The sequence below is a fragment of the Xenopus laevis genome, chromosome 2S (assembly GCF_017654675.1).
Source record: "Xenopus laevis strain J_2021 chromosome 2S, Xenopus_laevis_v10.1, whole genome shotgun sequence".
In the NCBI taxonomy this organism is placed as follows: domain Eukaryota; kingdom Metazoa; phylum Chordata; class Amphibia; order Anura; family Pipidae; genus Xenopus; species Xenopus laevis.
Window position 1 is genome coordinate 34,070,286 of NC_054374.1, and position 23,578 is coordinate 34,093,863.

General features: G+C 38.1%; 1 protein-coding gene across 2 annotated transcripts in view; it reads right to left on the reverse strand.

Annotated features, from left to right (window-relative positions):
- Positions 1 to 23,578, reverse strand: part of LOC108708885 (mitogen-activated protein kinase kinase kinase 15) — a 79,772-nt gene that overhangs the window by 10,977 nt on the left and 45,217 nt on the right. Inside the window, exons 9-22 of one of the 2 annotated variants that reach the window (XM_041583611.1) lie at positions 19,546 to 19,705; positions 17,392 to 17,542; positions 17,007 to 17,114; positions 16,570 to 16,619; positions 13,986 to 14,081; positions 13,807 to 13,894; positions 12,047 to 12,180; positions 11,341 to 11,468; positions 11,100 to 11,230; positions 9,459 to 9,564; positions 7,490 to 7,647; positions 5,926 to 6,109; positions 2,545 to 2,692; positions 409 to 583 (exon numbers count right to left, since the gene is read on the reverse strand). In XM_041583611.1, coding sequence (XP_041439545.1) covers positions 409 to 583; positions 2,545 to 2,692; positions 5,926 to 6,109; positions 7,490 to 7,647; positions 9,459 to 9,564; positions 11,100 to 11,230; positions 11,341 to 11,468; positions 12,047 to 12,180; positions 13,807 to 13,894; positions 13,986 to 14,081; positions 16,570 to 16,619; positions 17,007 to 17,114; positions 17,392 to 17,542; positions 19,546 to 19,705 — 1,817 coding nt within the window. Of the gene's footprint in view, positions 1 to 408; positions 584 to 2,544; positions 2,726 to 5,925; positions 6,110 to 7,489; positions 7,648 to 9,458; positions 9,565 to 11,099; positions 11,231 to 11,340; positions 11,469 to 12,046; positions 12,181 to 13,806; positions 13,895 to 13,985; positions 14,082 to 16,569; positions 16,620 to 17,006; positions 17,115 to 17,391; positions 17,543 to 19,545; positions 19,706 to 23,578 lie in introns of both variants that reach the window. The other variant, XM_041583610.1, reaches the window with a different exon arrangement.

Genomic DNA, 23,578 nt, shown 5'->3' on the forward strand with positions numbered 1-23,578 from the left:
AAAGCTCATTAGCCATTGGGTTGGCTCTCATTTTCTAGTAAATCAGCAAAACTGAATTCAGACCTTTGGAAGCATGTGACTTTTACACAACTGAAAGGGGCATCTGTTGTACTAAATATGCTCAAATACAAACATGCAAAATAGGGTTCGTATTTACTTTGGGGTCACAGTTAAATCTTTTATGTAGTATTTCTCTGAATCCTATTTTTCATTTAAAAAAATGTTCTTGTAAATATTGCTTTTGTTTTATAAATTTACACTGCACTTTACACATGGTACAACACTCTTGGTAACTATATGACTCTTTAAAACACGGCACAGTTACAGAAAACATCATTCCATTGCCACCTGCTGACAGCTATTAGGATTACTGTTTTCACTGTACTCATCAAATGGCTGGTTTCTTACCTGCATGAGACATTCCTGAAGGTATGAGGAGACTTTATTCTCTTCTTCATTTAGAATCTTGTAGAGAATTGCACGTCGTTCACTGTCTTTCCGCAGCAGGAACAAGCCAGAGTCTCTTTCCTCTGGTGAAGGAGGATTACTCCGATCCTCTGATACAGAACTGTAATCTGGAACACTATGGGCAAGACACAAACAGGTGCATCTAAGCCTTTATCATTAAAAGGAAACTATTGCCAAAATGGAAATTGAATATAAGCTTCAGCATACTGAAATTAGAAATGCTTTAAATACAAGCGTAAATAACTACAAATTCTGTACAGTATCTGAAATAATTAAGTTTATCTTCACTATCCGTCTCTCAGATTCTGTTTCTCTTCATTCTGTCTTCATTCAGGACTTGGGTGAGATAATCATTGACAGTTAGATCCAATATATCTTATAGGGGCTCCTTTTGCCTAGAAGATGTATTAGAGCGCTATTAAAATCACCAGACATCATGTCTCTCTACATATAGGATTTGTGCAAAAGGCAGTTATTTTGTTAGATTTTGTTTGTACTGGAATCAGTTATTTGAGTGAGCTCTAATACATCTGCTTGAAAAGGAAGAGTTCCCCTATAAGATATATTGGATGTAACTGTCAATAAATATCTGACTGCTGCATGAAAAGAGAATGCAGAGATGCTGAGAGAGGAATTAGATTATTTCAGAACTGATGCAGAATATTTAATTGAATGAATTTAGAAAGTTTTTTTATTTGATGAAATTTATTTAAAATGTTCATTTTCCATTAAATAATTCTTGATAGACTGGTGTTTCAACCTCTATTAAGATGGCCATATACTGGGTGATCCTATAAACATGATAAAAGGGGTAATAGTTTGTCCAAGCTTTTAGTTTTAGCCAATAAATATGGGTGCAGTGGCACTACAGTTGGATTGGCCAAGTTCCTGGGAGCAGCCCAGTGATAATGATACAATGGGAAAATGTTGGAGAAGAGAGCAAAGGAATAAAAGTGGAGAGAGAGACAGAAGGAAATAAAAATGCAGCGAGAAAAAGCTGAGGCAGGGATAAATAGGGGAGGGAGGTGGCAGAGGAAGGAGGACATTGCAGTTTTTATCAGCCAGTAACTGCAAGAATTAAAGTATGGGTCTGGAAAAAGTGATGACACTTGAAGATGAGAGATCTCAAGCTCCATCAGTGGGAGTAATGTAATAAAAGTCAGCAAGTTTGCAGCAAGTATACCTATAGCAACCAATCAAAATTACACAACTAACTACAGTACATATTTAATGGCATAACGAATCATAACTATTACCAACATTTTAGCCTCACAATGCAATAGTTTGCTGGTTGCTGGGGTCAGTGACCCCCATTGATAAGAGTCAGAAAAAAGACAAATAATTAAAAACTATACAAAATAAAAAAGAAGGTCAATTGAAAATTTGCTTAGAACTGGCCATTTTATTACATACTAATGTTTACTTAAAGAGGAATCACCCCTTTAAAAAATAATAATCCTGTGTACACAAGCTATTGAAGTACGTTTACAGGTATGGGACCCGTTATCCAGAATGCTCGGGACCTGGGGCTTTCCGTATAAATGGTCTTTCCGTAATTTGGATCTTTATACCTTATGTCTACTAGAAAATTATTTTGCTTCCAATAAGGATTAACTATATATTAGTTTGGAGCAAGTACACTTAACGGTTTTAGTATTACTAAGAAAAAGGAAATCATTTTTAAAAATGTGGATTATTTGATTATAATGGAGTCTATGGGAGACGGCCTTTCCATAATTTGGATCTTTCTGGATAACGGATCCCATACCTGTAAAAATAAAAAGATAAGTAGGGATGTACCAAATCTATCATTTTTAAACCTCTAATCCTCTACAAACAATTCAGCAATATTCCAAAACAAATCTGAAAACTACTTTGCATTTTTCAAATTTGAAAAAATTTAAAAAAAATATTATATATAAAAAAAAAATATTTTCAAGCCCCGCAAATAGTGGTTGGGATTTGATTCCAGTCCGAAAACAAATCCTGGATTCAGTGCATCCCTCCAACAATATGGAAGCCCTCCATCATTGTGAGGCATAAATACATTGATATGGGTCACACGCTGTTGCTTACCTTAAAAAGTTAGAACTTGAACCTTTGCTGATGGGTAAATCTGAATTTGACCTCTTGGTTTTTTCGAAAAACAGTTCTTGCTTTGCATCAGAGTCGGGGGACACAGATCCATATTCACTACTGCTGCTGCCAGCAAGCTCCCCTGGAACTGGGAGAGGCAGTAAAGTGCTGCGGTTATAATCTAAAATATCGACAAACCCATTGCTTAAAAAAAATCCCACAGGAATAAATAGAAACTGATTTTTCTCTGTGCTGAGCTCTAATCTCACATTTCTATAAATCTGTCCCTAAGGGAATTTAGAGGGTCCTGAAACATGCTACAATATGGTGGCATCAGCCACTTATGGCCCCATTTGATTAAAGGAGAACTAAAGCTTAACTAGAGAAGGAGCTAGAAATGTTGTACATTATGTTTTGTGTAGAGTAAAGTAAAACCAGTAGCACACGGATATGATGAAGCCCAAAACGTTGCCCTAAATTTGTATGCACTTTGGCTAAATAAATCACAGACTCATTCTTCACCATATCAGTGTGCTACTGGTTTTACTTTACTCTACATGGAATACATGACCTGAAGGGCAGGCCAAGGTCATCCAGTTTGAGCACCTGACACCCGGTACTGGGTGCGAATAACAAGTGTTTGAGCACTCCATATAAGAGAAGCAGATTATGTTTTGAGCTTTTATACCAGCCCACGGCAACCACAGCCCTTTAGCAGTAAAGATCTGTGTCTCCAAAGATGCCCCAGTAGTTCCCCATCTTGTTTTCTGATGAGTCACTGCACATGCTCTGTGCTGCTGTCACTTACTGAGCTTAGGGACCCACTCACAATATACAGTACACATGGAATAGAAATGTCACAATATAAGGCTGATTAATTAATATAGATGATTATTACATGGCAGCACAGCAACCAGTGCAACTAGCATGAAAATTTAATAATCAGTCTTGTAGCATAAGTTTATATTACAGACCAACTTCATTTCTGCTTGATAATTAGTGATGACCCCTAAGCTTAGCTTCTCAACAGCTGCTCAGAGCCCACTGAGCATGTGAGTGTCGCAGACACTTTCCAAGATGGCGACCCCCTGTGACAAGTTTGAAGTCTTGGATCATTGCTGATCTTGACAAGCTGAAACTTTAGGCTGATGCCAAATGTCCAGTATATACAATATAGCTTTTTTAATCATATTAATGTTTAGTTCTCCTTTAAACCTCTGTGGGTTGTTGGTCTTGTTCTGGATTAGTATGAATAGTGTATATTATAATCCATGCAAAATGTAATTTAAAAGATCAGGGTATTTCTGTCAGATTTATTTAACATTGCAATGTTTACCTATGTTAAGTGTAAGGCCAATAAATACAGCAAAAGAATGGCTGGAATAAAGCATTCCCTTTGTTTATAATAAACGGGTGAACTTCCTAGACCTGGAAAATTAGATCCTGAGTTATGGCAGAAAACATCTACTTAGTATGACAGAAAGCTATAGTTTCATTATAAGAGTGAGATAACCCATGCTCACTTGTCTTCATACACCAATAGAAATGTTTTCCTTACTGAACTGATGGGGCTCTGGAAACAGTGACAAAAAAAACCCTGTTTCTCTTGTGCGTAAAGGCCAATGATCTCAGATTTTACTGAGAGCAAAATTAAATGAATTCTAATACAGGTATAGGACCTGGGGTTTTCCGGATATCTTTCTGTAATTTGGATCTTCATAAATAAATTCTACTAGAAAACCATTTAAGCATTAAATAAACACAATAGTCTGGTTTGGCTTCCTATAAGGATTAATTATATCTACATGCTACTGTTTTATTATTACAGATAAAATTTGGATTGTTTGGATCAAATGGAGTCTATGGAAGACAGCATTTCCATAATTCGGAGCATTCTGAATAATGAGTTTCCGGATAATGGATCCCATACCTGTATAACTAGCTCTATATCAGATTTGGGCTATGACCCATTGCATAAAGTACAGCTTAAAACTCTTTCCATGTGAGACAGGCTTTAATACACTGATTTGCATTACTGTTTATTAGCACAAGGTATTTCATTATTTTGGGCTTAGTTGGACTAAACTTTAGATCAGACAAGATTATACTGTGTTTTAATTACACTAAATTGCTGAGCAAAGTGTGAAAGTGTGCCAAGTTGTTAATTGCCTGGGACCCATTATTTCCATTCCCTCCCATAATTTGCATATGCAAATTAGGATTCGGTTCACCAGGCACAATGATTCGGTCGAATAAAACTTGAAACTTCTCCCATATTTCACTTATGGTGCAAGCATATACCATTCTATCACATCTTTCTTTATCACTGCAACATCCTCCCCTGCTATATGATCAGTTCATCTGGCTAGGAAATTTGTAGAGCAGGCATTCTTCCACCAGGCGAATAAGAGCAAGTTGAAAAAGTTTATTATGTCCAAATATAAAGCCTTACGCGTTTCATGTTGCAAACACTTAGTCCATCTGGCTGTCATAGTAGAATCTATATCAGTACATTACAGGAGGTGCCCAAAACACCCATCTGCACCTCTACACCAACAGATTGAGTTAGTAAGAAAGCTCATATCAGTGTACAGCCAAATTCAAATATTTCCCCTCTTAAATCTATGGTTGCTATATTGCCCAATTTCAGCTTAAAGGGCATGTAAAGGCAAAAAAAATAAAATCCCATTTTTATTTTCTTTAATAAAAAGAAACCTATCACCAGTATACTTTAATATACTTTAATTTAAAAATGTGTACCGTTTTTATAAGAAACCTGACCGTATGCAGTGAAATTCTCCCTTCATTTACTGCTGTGGATAGGAATTGTCAGATGGTCCCTAACTGCTGAGCAGGGAAAAAAATCATACTTATGAACAGCAGGGGGAGCCCCCGCCTTACTTCCCAGCCATGCAGAACTCAAGCAACTTTGTTTATGACGATCCCTAAGCAGCCCAGACCACACTGAGCATGTGCACAGTCTTAGTCTTGCAAAGATGTTTAACAAAGTTACAACATGGTGAACCCCTGTTGCCAACTTTGAAAGCAGAAATTATTTGTTTGATTAGGCTTGTGGTACAGTAAGTTCATGTTTATATTTAGTATACAAAATACAGCATTTCTAGCCTTGTTCTATTTTAGACTTTACATGCCCTTTAAGTAGTAACATTGATTCCCTGTATAACAATATGAAGCAGTCAATGGATATGTCTCTGTGGATCTGCCCAGTGCCTTTAGTCACAATAGAACTGCAGGTATCTTGGTATTGTAGGAACATTTGTCTAACCTGACAATTTTTTTTAAAACAAGTTCAGTGCATTTTCTATATCTAACCAGCAGGGGGTGCTGAATTGAAATGACAGGCAGGACAGTGATTCTTACCTGAAGGTTTGAAAGCAATTTTACTCTTCTTGCCCTTATTTGACTGCTTTAGGAAAGAATCTGCAAGTAGATCAGTTACTGTAGCACGTTTCACAGGATCAGGCTCAAAACAGAGCAGGATGAAAGCTTTGGCTTCTGCTGATAGGGATTCGGGGATTTCAGGATGGATTTTAAACATACCGACCTGCAATAATAAAAAGAGTTTTGTGGGTGCCAGGTGGTGTGTGAGAGATTTAAGACTGATAATGGTTCTTGTGCACAGAGTGATCCAACAGTTGATGATTATATAGAATGCATGGTACGTTTTTCTTACAATAACACATCTAGGGAGTGATTTAATATGTGGAAAGAGTGTGCAAGTTACCATACCTCTTTGCCACCCATGGGATAATTTCCAAGTTTGTGTCATTGCCATAGTTACATATCACTACACACTTCTGTTGTTAAGCTTCTCAGTGCAGCAAATAGGGTCAGTGAGTGCATATCTGGTCTAGAGCCTGTAGACCACCTCTTCCATTTTACTGACTCGTTCTCCATTTAGATATGTATTTTTATTACCTCTGCCTTATGTTCTCAATTGGCTTTCCGGTCTTCTTCGACACTTCTTCTCATTACTTTTATTCCTGGCATAGCCACACCACTAGCTTTTTTAGCCTGATCTCCATTGTGAGCCACCACCATCCTTCAGGCCCAGCACCTGGATCATGACTTCATCTTGACTTAACTCAGGCCTTATCACTCATATGCCAGGCCAAACTATATCCTTTCTGACTATGCCTCCTGTCCAAATCACCTTCTGCCCACACCACCTCCATCACACCCTGACAATTTGGTAATATTCTTTTCTTTAATCCTTTCCAACTCCATGTACAAGCACATGGCCACTGCTACTTTTCTACTAGTGACTTTATTCACTGATTTTCTCCTGTCCTGCAACCTAAACATCAATGACACTTCCATCTACCAACCCATCCTTACTTTGACCATAATATCTGTCCCCAATAAGAGTATTCCAACCATTGTCTGCCTTCACTACCTCAAGTCCAAACCCAGTTCCTGATTCCACAGACTACTTTTCACTAGCTGTCTCCTGCACCCACCACTAAATCTTGCCTTTGTCATGCCTCATCAGCTACAGTTGACACCTTTCTTCTAACCACTGTGTCTGTCTTTACTTGTCGTGTAACTGGAATTCTCTCTCTCTCTAGGAGGTATTGTATCTTATAATGTCTTTTCTCTAAGTTCCAAACACTGTCCCTGTTTTTATCAACTTCCCCCTCTGTTTCAACTGCTTAATCCACTCATCTTCCTTCCAATTCTCCTTTCCAGGTGCATGGGTGGATTCTTTCTCCTTTCAATTTCTATATTTCTTTATCTCTTTTATTAAGGTTTTATGGCTGGCTATACATTTCCGTGCCATGTATGTTTTCTATTCTCTAATAAGTAAATAATAATAGTAAAATACATTTGTCTCTATTATATATTATTAGATATATTTTATCACAATGCCAACATGATACCTGCTAATGTCCACCCTTATATTGCTTGGAGAATATGTTGTTACCTTAAACATTGCAGCCTGGGGTTCTCCCAGTTCATGGAAAGGAGGCCTGCCAGTTGCCATTTCGATGATTGTGCAACCAAAAGACCAGATATCAGCAGGTGCGCCATATCCTCTGGGCCCTTTATCAATAATCTCTGGAGCCATGTATTGTAAAGTGCCTGAAACAGAAGCAGTCAAGTCACAAAATAAAACAAGAAACATTTGCACAAGAAGCAGTGAGAAAGAAAATATCAGAGAAAGGCCAAGACACAGGGCCAAGAGCTTAGCTTCATGCCTACTTCTTATCTCATTAACTTGCTGGCACTTTCAACAGACTGGGGATTATCAGTCTCAAAGTTATTTAATGTCTCACAGCATGCAGCTCTGGTAGGAGATACACAGTGGTGACATATTAAGCACGTAGAGACAGAATGTTGCATTTTTCCTTAGTGAGCTTAAGTAGGTACATACTTTTCTTAAACTGCCATAAAACTGCTAATTTCAGGCTGACATTTACATGATTAAAGATACACTGTACAACTGAACCAGGTTTCAAAACTACCAGTTTTTTGTACTGTGACTATTTTTTGGACAGATCTGCACATTTTAGGTTCTAATCCAAACAAAATAATGTGCCTGGCACTGCCCAGCAAACATTATACATGTATGGAACCTGTTATCCAGAATGTTCGAGACCTGGGGTTTTCCCGCATTAGGAATCTTTCTATAATTTGGAAATCCATACCATAAGTCTACTGAAAAATGATTCAAACATTAGTTAAACCCAATAGGATTGTTTTGCCTCAAATAAGGATTAATTACAAGAACAAGTTAAGATCAAGTACAAGGCATTATTTTATTATTACAGAGAAAAAAAAAGAATACGACTTAAAAATGTGAATTAGTTAATTAAAATTGAGCAGATGGCCCTCCCATAATTCAGAGCTTTCTGGATTATACATTTTTGGATAACAGATCCCATACCTGTACTAATGTAATTGTATATGTGGATGGGGCTGATTAAAATGTTATTTGTAAACCCCATAACGTGTTCTAAACCACTATTGATGAAAACATGAAAACCCATTGCAATTGTCTCCAAATTTCACTCTCTACACAATACTAAAAGTTAATTTAAAAGTGAACAACCCCTTTAACTCACTCCTAGAAATACACAGCATCAACCTTGGCCATTCCTTATTACCATGAGCTGGGCAGGTCCCCAGAACATGTCAGCAGGACTGACACACAGCAGCTGTATTACATGTTGCAACTGCTGATTATTTGTACTGTATGTATGTAAAGATTAGTATAATGAGAGGGAAAAGATCTGTTTGAAACATTTCTCACTTTGTTAGTTGTAGTATGTACCCACTCTAAATACTCAAATCACCCAATTATTTATATACTCTTACACAGCCAACCACAAAACAATTTACCCTAACTGTCCCTCACTTCAGCCACAAATGGGTGGACTGGCAAAGGCTCTTGGTTTGGGAATCCTTCCTGCAATTTCCCACAATATACCATTAGTGGATGACAAAAGCCAAAAGCCTAATTCATGCCCAGGTCTACCAAGGGCCCGGTGTGCAATAAGCCAAGTGGAAACACCAAGAAACAGAGGGGATGAAAACAGATAAGCGATAAATACAAGAGATAAATGATCAAAGAATGGTGCACAAAAGTCAAAAAGATTAGAGGAGAAAAATAGGAATGAGAGAAAAAAATGCAGTGGAAAAGATAATATAAATGGGATGGAAGAGAACAGAAAAAAAGAAAGACTGACAAGGAAAAGCATTAGAGAAAAAGGGAGGATAATAAACAATGGTAAAGGGATGATATAGGATAAGATTGTGCAACAATATGACAGCATCATGTGATTTGGGTTAACAAAAACAGAACAGAGGGTTGGAAAGGTTCAGCAGAAAAGACAGAACAACCAGCACATACTAGACAGACAGTTGCAGTAAATGAAACACATTGCTCTCACCAGTAAATGTTTCAGTGCATGGATTCACTCCTGCCAGGCGCTTGGAAGTCCCAAAATCCGATATCTTCAATACCCCACTGTATGTGTTCACCAGAACATTATCCCCCTAAATATTGGAAGCAGATATAGTTTAGCTCACAAAAATAAAAAATGTGGGCAGGTTAGTGGATAAAGTGAAGTGATGAAGCATTTTAGCTCCTGTTTATTTTATACTTTGTACTAAGAGATAAAGGTTTGGGTGGTGGCATACGGGGAGATTAGTCACCTCGTGAGTAGGGTTGCCACCTTTTCTGGAAAAAAATACTGGCCTTCCTATATATTTATCTTTTTTCCCTATTAATAAAATTGGGATCAGCCATAATTTTTACCGGCCAGACCAGTAAAATACCAGCCAGGTGGCAACCCTACTCGTGAGGCAACTTCGGAATTCTGAATTGATATATATGCCACCACATCGGGATTCACATTCTTTCGGGATTCGGCCTGTCTCAGCAGGATTAGGATTTGCCCGAATCCATCTGCCTGGCCAAACCTAACCTGAATCCTGATGTTCATATGCAAATTAGGGGTGAGGAGGTAAATCGCATGATTTTTTGTCACAAAACAAGGAAGTAAAAAAGTTTCCCCCCTTCCCACCCCTAATTTGCATATGCAAATTAGGATTTGGATTCGGTTCAGTATTTGGCCGAATCTTTCAAGAAGGATTCAGGGGTTCTGCCGAATCCAAAATAGAGGATTCAGTGCATCCCTAGTTATTATAGAATGTGCTGCACTTAGAAGTTATGGGACTGGCTTGGGGAAGGCAATATGCTTTATGGCAAATGATTTGCAGATAACTGGTCACTTTTGAGCTCATTTGGCATCGCCAATCCATGCCCATCAAAACACAGTGCATTTCAATAATCTGGGGGAAAGGTTTACTGCTAAATTCTGAGAGGAAAGTTTCAGTGGAAAACCCGGCAACAGGAATATGGTAATCCATTCTTTGCTCAGTAATGCCAGAGCTCCAAATACAGTACGATAATGTTTTGGTGTGCAATTTATAAATAATTACTAATACATTTTCTGAGGGGATAACTGAAGATTTAATTATATGTGGGTTTCTGGTTCTTGGCATGGCTATTTATAATGTAAAGTTCATTTGGAAACTGAATTAGTGGATATTACAGCAGATAAAAGATTTCTGCACAGAGGTGCAAATAAGCAAATGCACTGCTATAAAAACATAAGGATGAATAATATCTTAGTTTGGATCAAGAACAAGGTACTGTTTTATTATTACTAGGGATGCACCGAATTCAGGATTCGGTTTGGTATTTGGCCATTTTAAGCAGGATTCGGATTTAGCTGAATCAAATCCGAATCCTTAAAATCAACTTTGGTTCGGATTAATTTGGTATTCGGCCAAAGCTTTCACAAAGGATTCAGGATTCTGTAATAATTAAGGATGCACCGAATCCACTATTTTGGATTTGGTGCATCCCTAATTATTACAGAATCTGTAGGAGATGACCTTTCCATAATTTGGAGCTTTCTGGATAATCGGGTTCCTTAAACTGGATCCTGTACCTGTACTAAATGTTCAGTTTTGTGATAGTTCCCCTTTAACGAATGAAAGAAAATTATGATTTAACCACTTACCTTTATATCTCTATGAACAATCTGGTTTTCATGAAGATATTTCAGTCCTTCCAAGATCTGTTTCGTATAAAACTTGGTGGTGGGTTCCTTCAAAGGGCCCCATTTGGAACGCAATAGAACAGACAAACTACCTGGTTAAATGGAATATCAATATATTTATATTTGTGGGGAAGAAACCATCCTAGCAGAAACAAATCTAATTCAAATGGGTTTCATGAGAAACTGAAGAGACAAGCCAAACCTCCAGGAACTTGCTCCATGAATATTTTGATGTATCCATCCTCTGAAATGGATCCGAGATACTGTACAATATTGCGATGTTTCAGATATTTATGGAGAGCGATCTCCTCATGTAGAGGCTGGGAGTATCTACAACATGATAACAAGAAATCACAAATAAATTGCAAGCTACGTGTTTAAAAGGATTGCACTAAATTACTATAGGGTGATGGCACACATGAAGATCTATAGCTGCTGCATATATAACCAGCCTCATGGGCAAATGCGTGCAAAGCAAAACAGTTATAGGCCATTCAACAACAGCAATTTTATTTCTAGCTAGCTTTTATTTATTTCTAGGGTGATTTCATCCTATTTATATATAAGGATTATATTTACTTTGTTTTAGGATAACTTTTCCAAGGATTAGCATTTATTGGCATATTTGTTTATTCATATGGTTGAAAGATGAAGACGATATTGGTCATTCCATCCATTCTAGATCAATTTTATGTAATTCATTGACTCCAGTGGAAGTGGCATGAAAACTTCTTAAGTAGTTAAGCAATAGCAGCACCATTGCTTTAATCAGCACACCAAGTTACATTGTTTTCTCTTGTATTTTAAAACAGATCAGCATAATGAATTTAAAAAAATAAATTTTACTGTCTAAATGCATGCATGCTAAATCAGCCTGCAACTAAAAAAAAAAAATTACTAGAACATGCCTGTTGTCCTTCTCTGGTATCTCCTTGATGGCAATCCGGACTTGGTTACTGAGGTCTCTTCCTGCATACACAACTCCATAAGTGCCTCTTCCTAAAACGAGCCGATCACCGTTTTCATCATAGTCATATTCATACTGGAAACATAAAACATGATTAATTCTTTAGTTCATTTCACCCTATGGTAATTCCCTTTCTAACCTCATAATGAAGCAGAAGGAGCAGGAATGGCATGCACATAAATGAATTAAATATTCAGCTAGGGTCAGGGTCGACTTCAGAACTCACAGGGCCCTGTACGGCAACATTTCCTGGGCCCCAGCCCACCCTTAAGCCCCACCCCATATCTTGACCACCCCACAGTAAAAAGGCCACACAGACATCAGAGCTAAAACATTAGACCCGCCCCTAAGCTATAAAAAGCCATTGGTGGCCAGTCCCCCTCCCACATGTTATAAAAAGCCATTGGTGATCAGGACCCCCACAAGTTATTGAAATCCACTGGTGACCAGGACTCCCTTCAAGTTAAAAAAAAACAAAAAACATTGGTGGCCAGCCACCCCAACAAGTTCTAAAATGCAATTAGTGATCAGGGGGCCCCTTGCAAGTAAAAAAGAAATTGAGGTCCTAGGCCAAATTGATGTCCTGGGCCCCCCACCCCCACTTATAAAAAGCCATTGGTGGCCTCCTTTAGGTAAAAAAAAAAACGTGGTGGCCATGCTTCACTTACTTGATTAGCCGGGCGCCCTGCTTTCAGAGTTGGGCCAAGTTCAGGAAATAGGACAGCAGCTCCTGCACGCAAGATTTTCTTCTATTCAGATTTTCTGTACCCTCATTGGTTCTTTAAAGATAAAGCTGCATCGGGATTGGATAGGCGTGGAAGTTCCTACTTCCACTATCCAATCGTTGTACAGCTTTACCGGGACTTATTTTTAAAAAACCAATGAGGGTACAGGAAATCTGAATAGGAGAAAATCTTGCATGCAGGAGCTGCTGTCCTATTTTCCCGTTATCCAGAAAACGGAATGACCGTCTCCCATAGATTCCATTTTATCCATATAATCCTTTTTCTCTTTAATAATAAAACAGTAGCTTGTACTTGATCCCAACTAAGATATAATTAATCTTTATTGGAGGCAAAACCAGCCTATTGAGTTTATTTAATGTTTACATGATTTTCTAGTAGACTTAAGGTATGAAGATCCAAATTACAGAGATCCATTATCCAGAAAACCTCAGGTTCTGAGCATACTGGATAACAATCCGATACCTCTATATGAATATATATATTAATGTTATCCCCACAGCACTTCTCCCATGTTAGTGATGCTGTGGAAAATATTACAAAGAACAATCTCCCCTGCGGACAAGGACAAACACTCTGTCCATTATCTGCTCCTATGTAAGTGTTCAGTGGACATTCTCCATTCTCTAGGCTTTTGTTGCTTTATAAAAAAGCCATTTCAAGTAAATTTACCAGCCAGTTTCCTTAACAACCATTAATAAATAAACTTCCAAGAGATTTCAGAAGCATAAGAGCAATATAAAGCCATAATCACTATAGTTTTCCTTTTTCACAGGTTTACAAGTAGAGTACGGGCAAATATTGGCACATAAAGAGCACACACAATAAAGTTAAAGACGATAGCATGAAAAGATCAAACACATTAAATTGAAATGTATGTTCCAAAACGCAAACAAATAAATGAGATAAGAGGAGCTGATGCATGCAAGGATGTTTCTCTATACATGGCATTCACTACCTCCAAGGTATCTCCATCTGCCTCTCCCTCCAGCTCCACAGCGCTGCCTACTACATCTGTTAGGATCTCTTTCACAAGGGTACAAAACCTAGAGACAAGCAAGCACAAATTGTAAGGCCAGAGGAAAAACTGTTCCTAAATGATATGACTCAGGAAGCTCATGGCTAACACTTACTTACCTGTTGCACTGGTCCTCTGTAGAAAAGTAGATTTGAAAATCATCTGAGTTGTCATGAACATACAGAAAGCAGCACCTCTCATCAAACTTAGATATGCTGGAAGGATTCAGAAAAGATTCACATTAGTCAGACTGTATATAGTGCATCTGGATCAATAAAGGGGTTGTTCACCCCTTATAATGTATAATGTATTGAGTGAAATTCTGAGATAATTTGCAATTGGTTTTTTTAAAAAAAAAAAAAAAAAAAAAAACTGGTGCCAGGGCCCCCTTACAAGTAAAAAAAAAAGTTGGGGCTCAGCGAATATTTAAAAAAAAAAAAACATTGGTGGCAGGGGCCTATAGAGTATTACAATAATACATTGGTGGCCAGGGGATTAAGAAAAATAAAAAAAAACACATATTGGTGTTCAGTAGCATTGAACTCGTGGCTTCAGTACTTCTCCTCCTTTCGTGACTTTGGGCCTTTTCGCCGATTCAGGACTTTGGCTGTTCGGCTTTTCGGGACGTCGGAAGGGCGGCGCGGCTTTGGCGCTGTCAAGGGGGGCCAGCTCTTTCGAAAAGTGCAGTACAGCCGGGGCCCCCCTTCAGGCCAGGTACAGTTGTACCCCCTGAGCCCCCCTGATGGCAGCCCTGGGCACGGATACTTACACTTAAGTCTAGTTTCCAAGTGGTTTGGCAATATCCCTATGTACCTTGTGTCTGCTCCTCCAGACTTTCCAACATAAATCTCCCCGGCTCACTAATAAGCAAGAGGAGAAGTTGTCCTTGTCCTGTGACTATACCATCTCCTTTACAAGTTTTTTGAAAAACAGATTGACACACCACTGACAACCAATGAGAAGCCTCTGACCAAGGAGAGGCTCAGTATGTCCTGCCATAATCTAGCACACAATAATCGTTAATATTAAAGCCATGTTCTAGCACAATATAATAATAATGAATGACTAGTAATGCCACGTTCTGGCACTAGAAGGTTAATCTCATTCAAACATACAAGAGTGAGTTGTTCAGCGATGGGTGCCATTTATAAATATAGTTTGTATTTATTAAGATGGTTGGTTGATGCCATAGCGATTTCCTTGTTTCTAGCTTGTATACATATCATCACTCTGATGCAATCCAATAGGAATCTTTGTTGCTGGGAGGACCCTTGTTTTATTGACTCAGGAAAAGCCATACTCAATGTCTATTGTTTTCATACGTGGTCAGTTTAAAAGGAAAGGATTTTATATAATTCCTGATGTTTTGCTGCAGCTTTTTTTCGTCTTGAGGAAAATCACAGTAACAGTGCACTACAGGTATGGGATCCCTTATCCGGAAACCAGTTATCCAGAAAGTTCCGAATTACATCATTGTTTAGACCTAGTTATAATTATCCAATTTTTTTAAACTTATTGCCATTTTCTCTTTCATAATAAAACAGTACCTTGTACTTGATCCCAACCGTGATATAATTAATCCTTTTTGGAAGTAAAACCAAATTAGGGTAGCGGCACACTGGGCGATTAGGGGAGATTTAGTCGCCCTTCAACTAATCTCCTTGTCTTTGCGGCGACCAATTTCCCCGAACGCCTTCCCTCTCTCTTGCGCTGGCTAAAATGAAATTTTTTTTCTTCGGAAAACGTCGCCCGAAGTTTCCTCAACTTCCGGCAACTTCAGAAAATGAATTGCCGCGTGTGCTTTAGCGTCATGTGTGCTTTAGCGCCAGGCAACTAAATCTCCCCGAATCGCCCAGTGTGCCCCTACCCTTATTGGGCTTATTTAATGTTTACATGATTTTCTAGTAGACAAGGTGTGAAGATCCAAATAACGGAAAGATCCATTATCCGGAAAACCCCAGGTCCCGAGCATTCTGGATAACAGGTCCCATACCTGTACTTGCATAACTGATAAAATTCTCCAACTGGGGAAGGTCAGTATTCATACAGCAGAAAGCCAATTCTGCACCCACCTGTTATGTGGCTTCAACATCCCACAGCAGCAGCATTAGGGGTGCAGCTTTTGTACCAGCAAAAATAGCTCTAACTCTCCTTTGTAGCCAGATTTGGTCATAAAACTGCCATTCTCCCTTGCACTCTTCCATGAATTGTTTTACGATCAAAGGAGTACTATTATTTCTTTAGGATTTCCTGTTATTGTTTACAAGCTATAAAGTCTTTTGCATAGCAGGAAAAAAAAGCAATTCTAAATTTTTCCATTCTCACATTTTTAGTAGGGATGCACTGAATCCACTATTTGGGATTCAGCTGAATCACTGAATCCTTCGGGCTGAATATCAAACTGAATCCAAATCCTAATTTGCATATGCAAATTAGGGACAGGAAAGGAGAAAAAATCTTCTTTTGTGATGAAAAGTCACGTGATTTCCATACCCGTCCCTAATTTACATATGCAAATAGGATTTGGATTCAGTTTGACCAGGGGCACGGATTTGGCAGAATCCTGCTGAAAAAGGCTGAATCCTGGCAGAATCCCGAACCGAATCCTAGATTCGGTGCATCCCTAATTTTTAGTTTTACATTCTCAAAGATAATGCAGTACATGTTACATAATTATAGAATAAATGCATTCAATTCACATACCTTATGCCTCTGATTGAGGAAGCAGTGAAGTTCCATTCATGAATGCCCTTCTATAACATCCAGGCCAAAAACACAGAAAGAAGGTAATTCAGCACACAGAGAAAAATTAAATATGCCAATAATTTATTCATTTTAGATTTTTCTGCTAAATTTCAGGAAGACTTCAGTGTTGTATATCCAAAAGTAGCTTCTGCTAACCACAGAAGATCTGTTATCCCAAAGAGGAGAAGAAATAAGAAGAGTAGGAGAAGCAAATTCTGGGAATCATTTATTATTATTATCGGGTTGCTGTACCTTCAGGTGAGTACCTCATCCATTGAAATAGTCACTTTTAACAGACGAAACATCTAAGTAGTGCTTGAGTCTTGTTTTAAGGACAAATATAGAATATGAATATATTATACATAATGGTTAATTTGCAACTTGGTTTTGCTTACCATTTCCACAGGAGACACGTGCCACAGGGAGACAGTCCTCTCATCAGCTTCCTTGTTTATTGAAACATAAGATGGTTGATAAACCTTTGTAGGCTCCAAGACAAGGACCTAACACAACAAAATAAACCTTAGTCAGGTACCTTGCAGAAGCAGTATCACATGAATGATATATTTCATGTGAAATTTCTATTGGGATAATTAGTCAATTAGGCAGGATAAAATGCAGAGTGGGTTATTAGAAACAGCTGTCATACTGTGTATGGCCCCTCATATATTATTCATCCATTCAACTGGATACTGTATTGGATCAGCCCACGTATTTTCACCTTAATAGCCATCTCTGACTTGCAATGATCTAATCGTACAACAAATTGTAACGCCTTACTGGAAATCTTAGTCCGTTTGCAGACTCTTTTGTAGCCTCAACAATGATATCCATCCAGAAATTAAATCTTTCTTGTCTTGGAGAATGTTCAGTGTTGAGCTTCCTGAATCGCTGAATTAAGAGCAAATTTTGTACTGCGGACCTAAGGTACCTAGAAAAAAACACAAACATTTGGACTATTCTCCCAACTACTACCATTTATTTTTAACATAATACCAGTGCTTTACAATACAACAGCCATATAAAATGAAGGTTCTGAAGCTGTATCCAAATGTAAGGCTTATTACTTCTGGCTTTAGTCTGTAGCATCATTACTTCAATAGGTAAGACAGAATCAAGCACCGATATCTGTATGTATGTAATCATACACTGGAAGAGTGGAACTAAGTCAGAGCCAGAAGGTTAGTATTTGCGGATCAGTTGCCCAATATTTATGTGCATACAACTAAAATTTGTTTTGTGCAGAACAGGAAGTTTAAAGTTTACATTTTAAGGAGTCTAATTCCCTGCTAGACTGGACTGCTAAGATGTCACCACATAACAGAAGTCAGCATAATCAGGCCTGGATTTGTGGAGAGGCCACCAAGGCCCGGGCCTAGGGTGAAAGGATTTAAGGGGCGGAATGCTGCCCAACCACACTCACATTGGTTCAGAAACATTGGGTCCTCTATGCCAATCCCCATTGCCCTGGTCCCAATGATGATAATTTGATTGAATTAAAGTGGACCTGTCATCCAGACACAAAAATCTGAATAATAAAAGTCCTTTTCAAATTAAACATGAAATCCAATTTCTATTTTTTATTAAAGCATTCATAGCTGTTGTAAGCTCATTTAAAAATCTCAGCCGTCATTCAAATATTGTCTGCTCCTCCTCTATGCCTAGGCATAGAGGAGGGGCAGACAATTGCTTTCACTTTCCATTCAGCACTTCCTAGATGTCACTGCTCACCACACATTTTCCAATTCTCTTCACCACTTAATTGTGTAGCCAGGGCATGGGAATGGACATCAGGTCCCCCATTCTGGTGCAAAACAAGATTCTGAGATGATGCAAGGCTTGCCTTAATATCAGTGTCCATAAAATGGCTCCTGCCTGCTTGCTATAATTATGAATTCCCAGACTGAAGGAAGCAAGATTCAAATAATTAATATAGTTTAATTTAAGTTAAATTTGCTTGACTAATGTGATAAAATAGGATTTTGAATAATTTTTATGGGTGACGGGTCCCCTTTAAAGGGAGGGGACAAGGCGAAGAACGACAGCGGGCCTAGGGGCGTCTGCTATGTAAATCCGTCCCTGAGCGTAATGTGCTCACTGTTAGATCCCCAAATGGATGTAAATAACAATATTACAATTCACATCCATGGGGTTCTCGTCTAACCAAGAGCACTTCAATCTCTAATTAAAGGACATATTATAACTTTAGACTCATGTTTTAGGTAGTTGTTTTTAATTCAGTGCTCTATCTGAATTCTACATGCTGCATATACCCTCGTATGCTTACTAGCTGCTGTATTTTATGGGTTAGGGTTTAGTTTTAGTGGTCTTTAGTGTTAGTATTAAAAAAATTTTTTATTTTATTGTTAACAATCATTATGTGGCAACAACCTAGCATTCCAGTATTGCGAGGAATTTGTCTCTTTATGTACATATGTAGATAAACAATTGCAGCAGCACTCCGATATGTGAAAAAAATTCTTTATTCGTGCAACAACGGCCGTTGTTGCACGAATAAAGAATTTTTTTCACATATCGGAGTGCTGCTGCAATTGTTTATCTACGTATAAAGAACCTGTGCAGAGGGGAGTTCAGCGTGCACCCGAGACTACAAACAGTGAGTTGTGTGAGTGTGGCACTTTACCTGTGACTTTATGTACATATGGGGCTGTTAAACCAAAAGTTTGGTTCTTCCTGTATCAACATATTGTTCGAGTCAAGTCTGGGTGCATTTATTTAAGAACAGTATTTCTACTTACCTTCAGCAAATACAAATGATATATTTAGTTTGGGGAAAATGTATGGATTTGCATTTCTTTAGAAGTAGATTGTATCTTAGGATAACATCTGTATGCTGTTCGTTATCTTGATTATATGATCTTCCTGAATTAGTTATACAGTAGGATGTATATTTCCTAAACAATGGCAACTTACCAAACAGGAGGCTTGAGTTTAAAGAGGCGCTCAGATGCTTGGACTGCTTTCCCAATATCACTAGCCAACATGCTGACTATGAAGAACTGACCAACATCCCAGTAATTGTTCATTTTCTCCAAGCTTCCTTTCCTTCCCAGCAGGCTATTCAGTCGCACACCTTAAACATATTACAACAACAAATAATACTGACTGAGAGGAGTTTGGCACCATGAACTGCATTCTTCATATTCTTACACTAGTGAAAGACATGGCAATTTGATGAAAAGATGCTCATCTATATTATATATATTTTAGGTTTTGTTCCTACCTTCACTGACCTAGTCCATCTCTCTAAACTCCCGTCCTAAAAAAATATTGTACAGGGATGGGACCTGTAATCCGGAAACCCGTTATCCAGAAAGCTCCGAATTACGGAATGCCTGTCTCTCATAGACTCCATTTTATCCAAATAATCCAAATTTTTAAAAATGATTTCCCTTTTCTCTGTAATAATCAAACAATAGCTTGTACGTGATCCAAACTATGATATAATTAATCCTTATTGGAAGCAAAACCAGCCTATTGGGTTTATTTAATGTTTACATGATTTTCTAGAAGACTTAAGATATGAAGATCCAAATTACGGACATATACAGTATCCGGAAACCCCCAGGTGCAGGGCATTCTGGATAAAAGGTCCCATACCTATACAAGGCTTGGTTCGGAGTTTTCAGATTGATTTATTTGACATCTTTTGTCAGGGAAGTATTTTCTGTATAGGCAACTGAGGGTCTGTGCCTAGCGTCAGTTTTGGAGAGTTGCCTTTATAGTTACATAGTTAAATTGGGTTGAAAAAAGACAAAGTCCATCAAGTCCAACCCCTCCAAATGAAAACCCAGCATCCATACACACACCCCTCCCTTCTTTCACATTTAGAAAAATATTAAACTTTCCCAAACCCGTTAGCCATCCAGTTCTGTATTATATAATCACTTTCAAAACGGGATCAGACAATGATGTAAATGTCGGCAAAATGTTCACACTTCTAAAGTGAAATTAAAACACTGTGCTCATGGGACACATTATGAACTGTGTATTGTATAATGGAGAACGTGGGGCCCCTCAATGTCTCTTTACATTATGATCTGTGAATGCACCTATGAAAAGGACACAGATTACCTAATTCCACACTTTTGAGAGTCAGCAACCCTTGGGTTAACTGTAAACAAAAGTGCATGGAAAGTGCAAAGATAGTTAGGATTCCATAATAAAACGGTTACCATCTCAAACCACAAAAAATAGATAATTATTTACACTGCAAAAGGGTCTCAGAGCACTCCACGTAAATTTACATTAATATATTTTTTTGGAATAGATCATTTTTGCCAATGTGTTTCACAGATTTCCTTTCTTTTGTCTACCTGCCTTTCTACGTTTTCCTACCTCTACACTGGGCTGCAGTGTCAGCTTCCAGGCACTAAATATGTTGCTGGGACAAATCCATAAACAGGGAAGATTTGAGAATTTCTGTGTTGCAATACATTGAACATTTTTCATACATTTGTTTACTTCTCTTTGAACTGTACAGTCTCCTATATGTGACCTGCTAATGGGAAATTGAGCAATGACAACATGGAGCAGCATAGTTCCTCAGTGTCCAACCTAAAACACTATTGGGCAGCAAATTTTGTGCCGAAACTATCCGAAATCCAAGTGGTCACGCAATTTGAGTTTGAAAAATGACCCATGACCAGTTTTTGACCAGGGTAAAGTATGCATTGCACTCATAGGGGCAAATTCACTATGCGCCGAAGCGCCTAAAGCTAGCGTCAATTCACTAGTGTTGGGCATTTTCGTTACTTCGCAAATTCACTAACAGACGCTGGCGTAACTTCGCACCATTACGCCTGGCGAATTTGCGCAACAGACGTAACTACGCAAATTCACTAACAGGCGCATTGTTCTGAACGCTACCTTTTACGCCAGACTTCCTTCGCCACCTCAGACCAGGCGAAGCGCAATAGAGTAGATAGGGATTTCTTAAAAAAAAAAGTTAAAATTTTTTCTAAGTCCCAAAAAACGCTGGCGTTTTTTCTATTTTATGGGTGATAGGCTGAAAAATATCGAAACATTTTTTGGGGCTCCCCTCCTTCCCCCCTACATTTCCTAACTCATGGCAACTTAACTATACAGTGGGCACATGTGTAGGGCAAAATAAAAATTTTATTTGATGTTTTGAAGGTTTCCCAGGCATTTGTAGTGCTGCTACATATTCCTCCATTGAAATTTGAATTTGGCGCCGTATGCAAATTAACCATCGCTAGCGTAACTTCGATTTGCGAATCAACACTAGCGCAACTTTGCAACCTTACGCTACCCCTGAGCGCAACTTCGGATTTTAGTGAATTTACAGAGCGCTGGCGAAACTACGCCTGGCGAAGTGTGGCGAAGTGCGGCTAAGTTATGCCTGGCGCAACTATGAATCTTAGTGAATGTCCCACATGGTATCCATGTGAATTATTCACTAACAGTAACTACACAACATAACAAACTGCTCTACAGTAATTAATAGTACTGTGAAAGCTACCTTCTGATCTCATGCCTTACAATTTATGATTGTTCCATCCTTCAGGAACTGTTTTTATTCAGTCTGTCATACTGATTGTGTTTGACCTTTGTACAGTGCTGATAAATATGCTGGTGCTTCATAAACTATAATGTAATAATATATAGTAATTTATACTGCAATAAAATTCTATTTTCTAACTGGCTCAGATTGCAAGAAATTTGGTTTATGACTGTAGACCTGCCTGATTAGCTTCTGTTTGTTATTCTTACATGATCCATCATATACAAAAAAAGAAAACTTAAGACTAGATTTAATAAAGGTTGAGCAAATATGGGACATTTACTTTCTCAGTGAGCAACATTCAAATGGGTTTTCATGCTCTACCGAACATGATACAGTCAGACAGGTAAGTGAAATGGCTTTCAGGCTCTCCAGTTCAATGTATTTTTAGGTTTCCAGTTCAGCTGTAATAATTAATAGTCTATAATCTTCCTTAAACTGGGAAAACTGATGGGTCTGTGACCTAGAAGATACATTACAGGTATAGAAAATAGTTTCTAGCAGAGATCTGTTTATTCTAGGGGAGGCTTCATCCTGGAGACACAGCCTACCCAGTTGGTACCTCTAGGCGGAAAAAAATAGCCACCTGCCAATTCAGTTTGAAGGAGGAAAATACATTTTATGACCACAAAAATTGCATTGGGTTCTAGATCCCTCAATTAAATTAAATGTTTTCTAAATACTTTCAACAGCATTTTTTTTTGGAGCCTAACAGGCTTTCCAATCCATTTTTGAACAAACAAACTTCAGGTATGTAACCCAGAAAGCTCGGGACCTGGACTTTTCCATAATTTGGATCTTCATTTAAGTCTACTAAAAAAAATTACTTAAACATTAAACTCCATAGATTAATAAGGATTAATTATAATTTAGTGTGGATTAAGTACAAGGTAGTATTTTATAATTACAAAATGTAGATTATTTGGAAGTCTATGGGAGACAGTCTTTCTATAATTCAGAGCTTTCTGGATAACTGGTTTCTGGATAACAGATCCCATACCTGTACTGCCTCTCGTGGAAGAGAATCCAACATTTTCATTGCATACATATATGTTAGGGTTAAATACAGAGATACCACTGAGGATTTCTTGCAGAGTTCCAAGAAGAAGATCTTAATTATATCCCATGAAAAGTCATTTTCATGTCAAGTTACATGACAAGTATTGCAATTGTACAGTTCCAACCGGAACAAGCATTGATGGCAGATTAATGGGGTAGTTCATCTTTAAATGAATGTCTAGTATAATGTTACATGAGCTTATGAGCCAATAAAATTATAATATGGAATAATTATCAGAGTGCTGCAGTTACTGGATAATGCATAGTGTAATATCGACAGTGATATTCTGAGAACATTTGCAACTGGTCCTTTTTATGGCTTTTTAATTATTTAGTCCTTAGTTCAGCATTTCTCTAGATTGT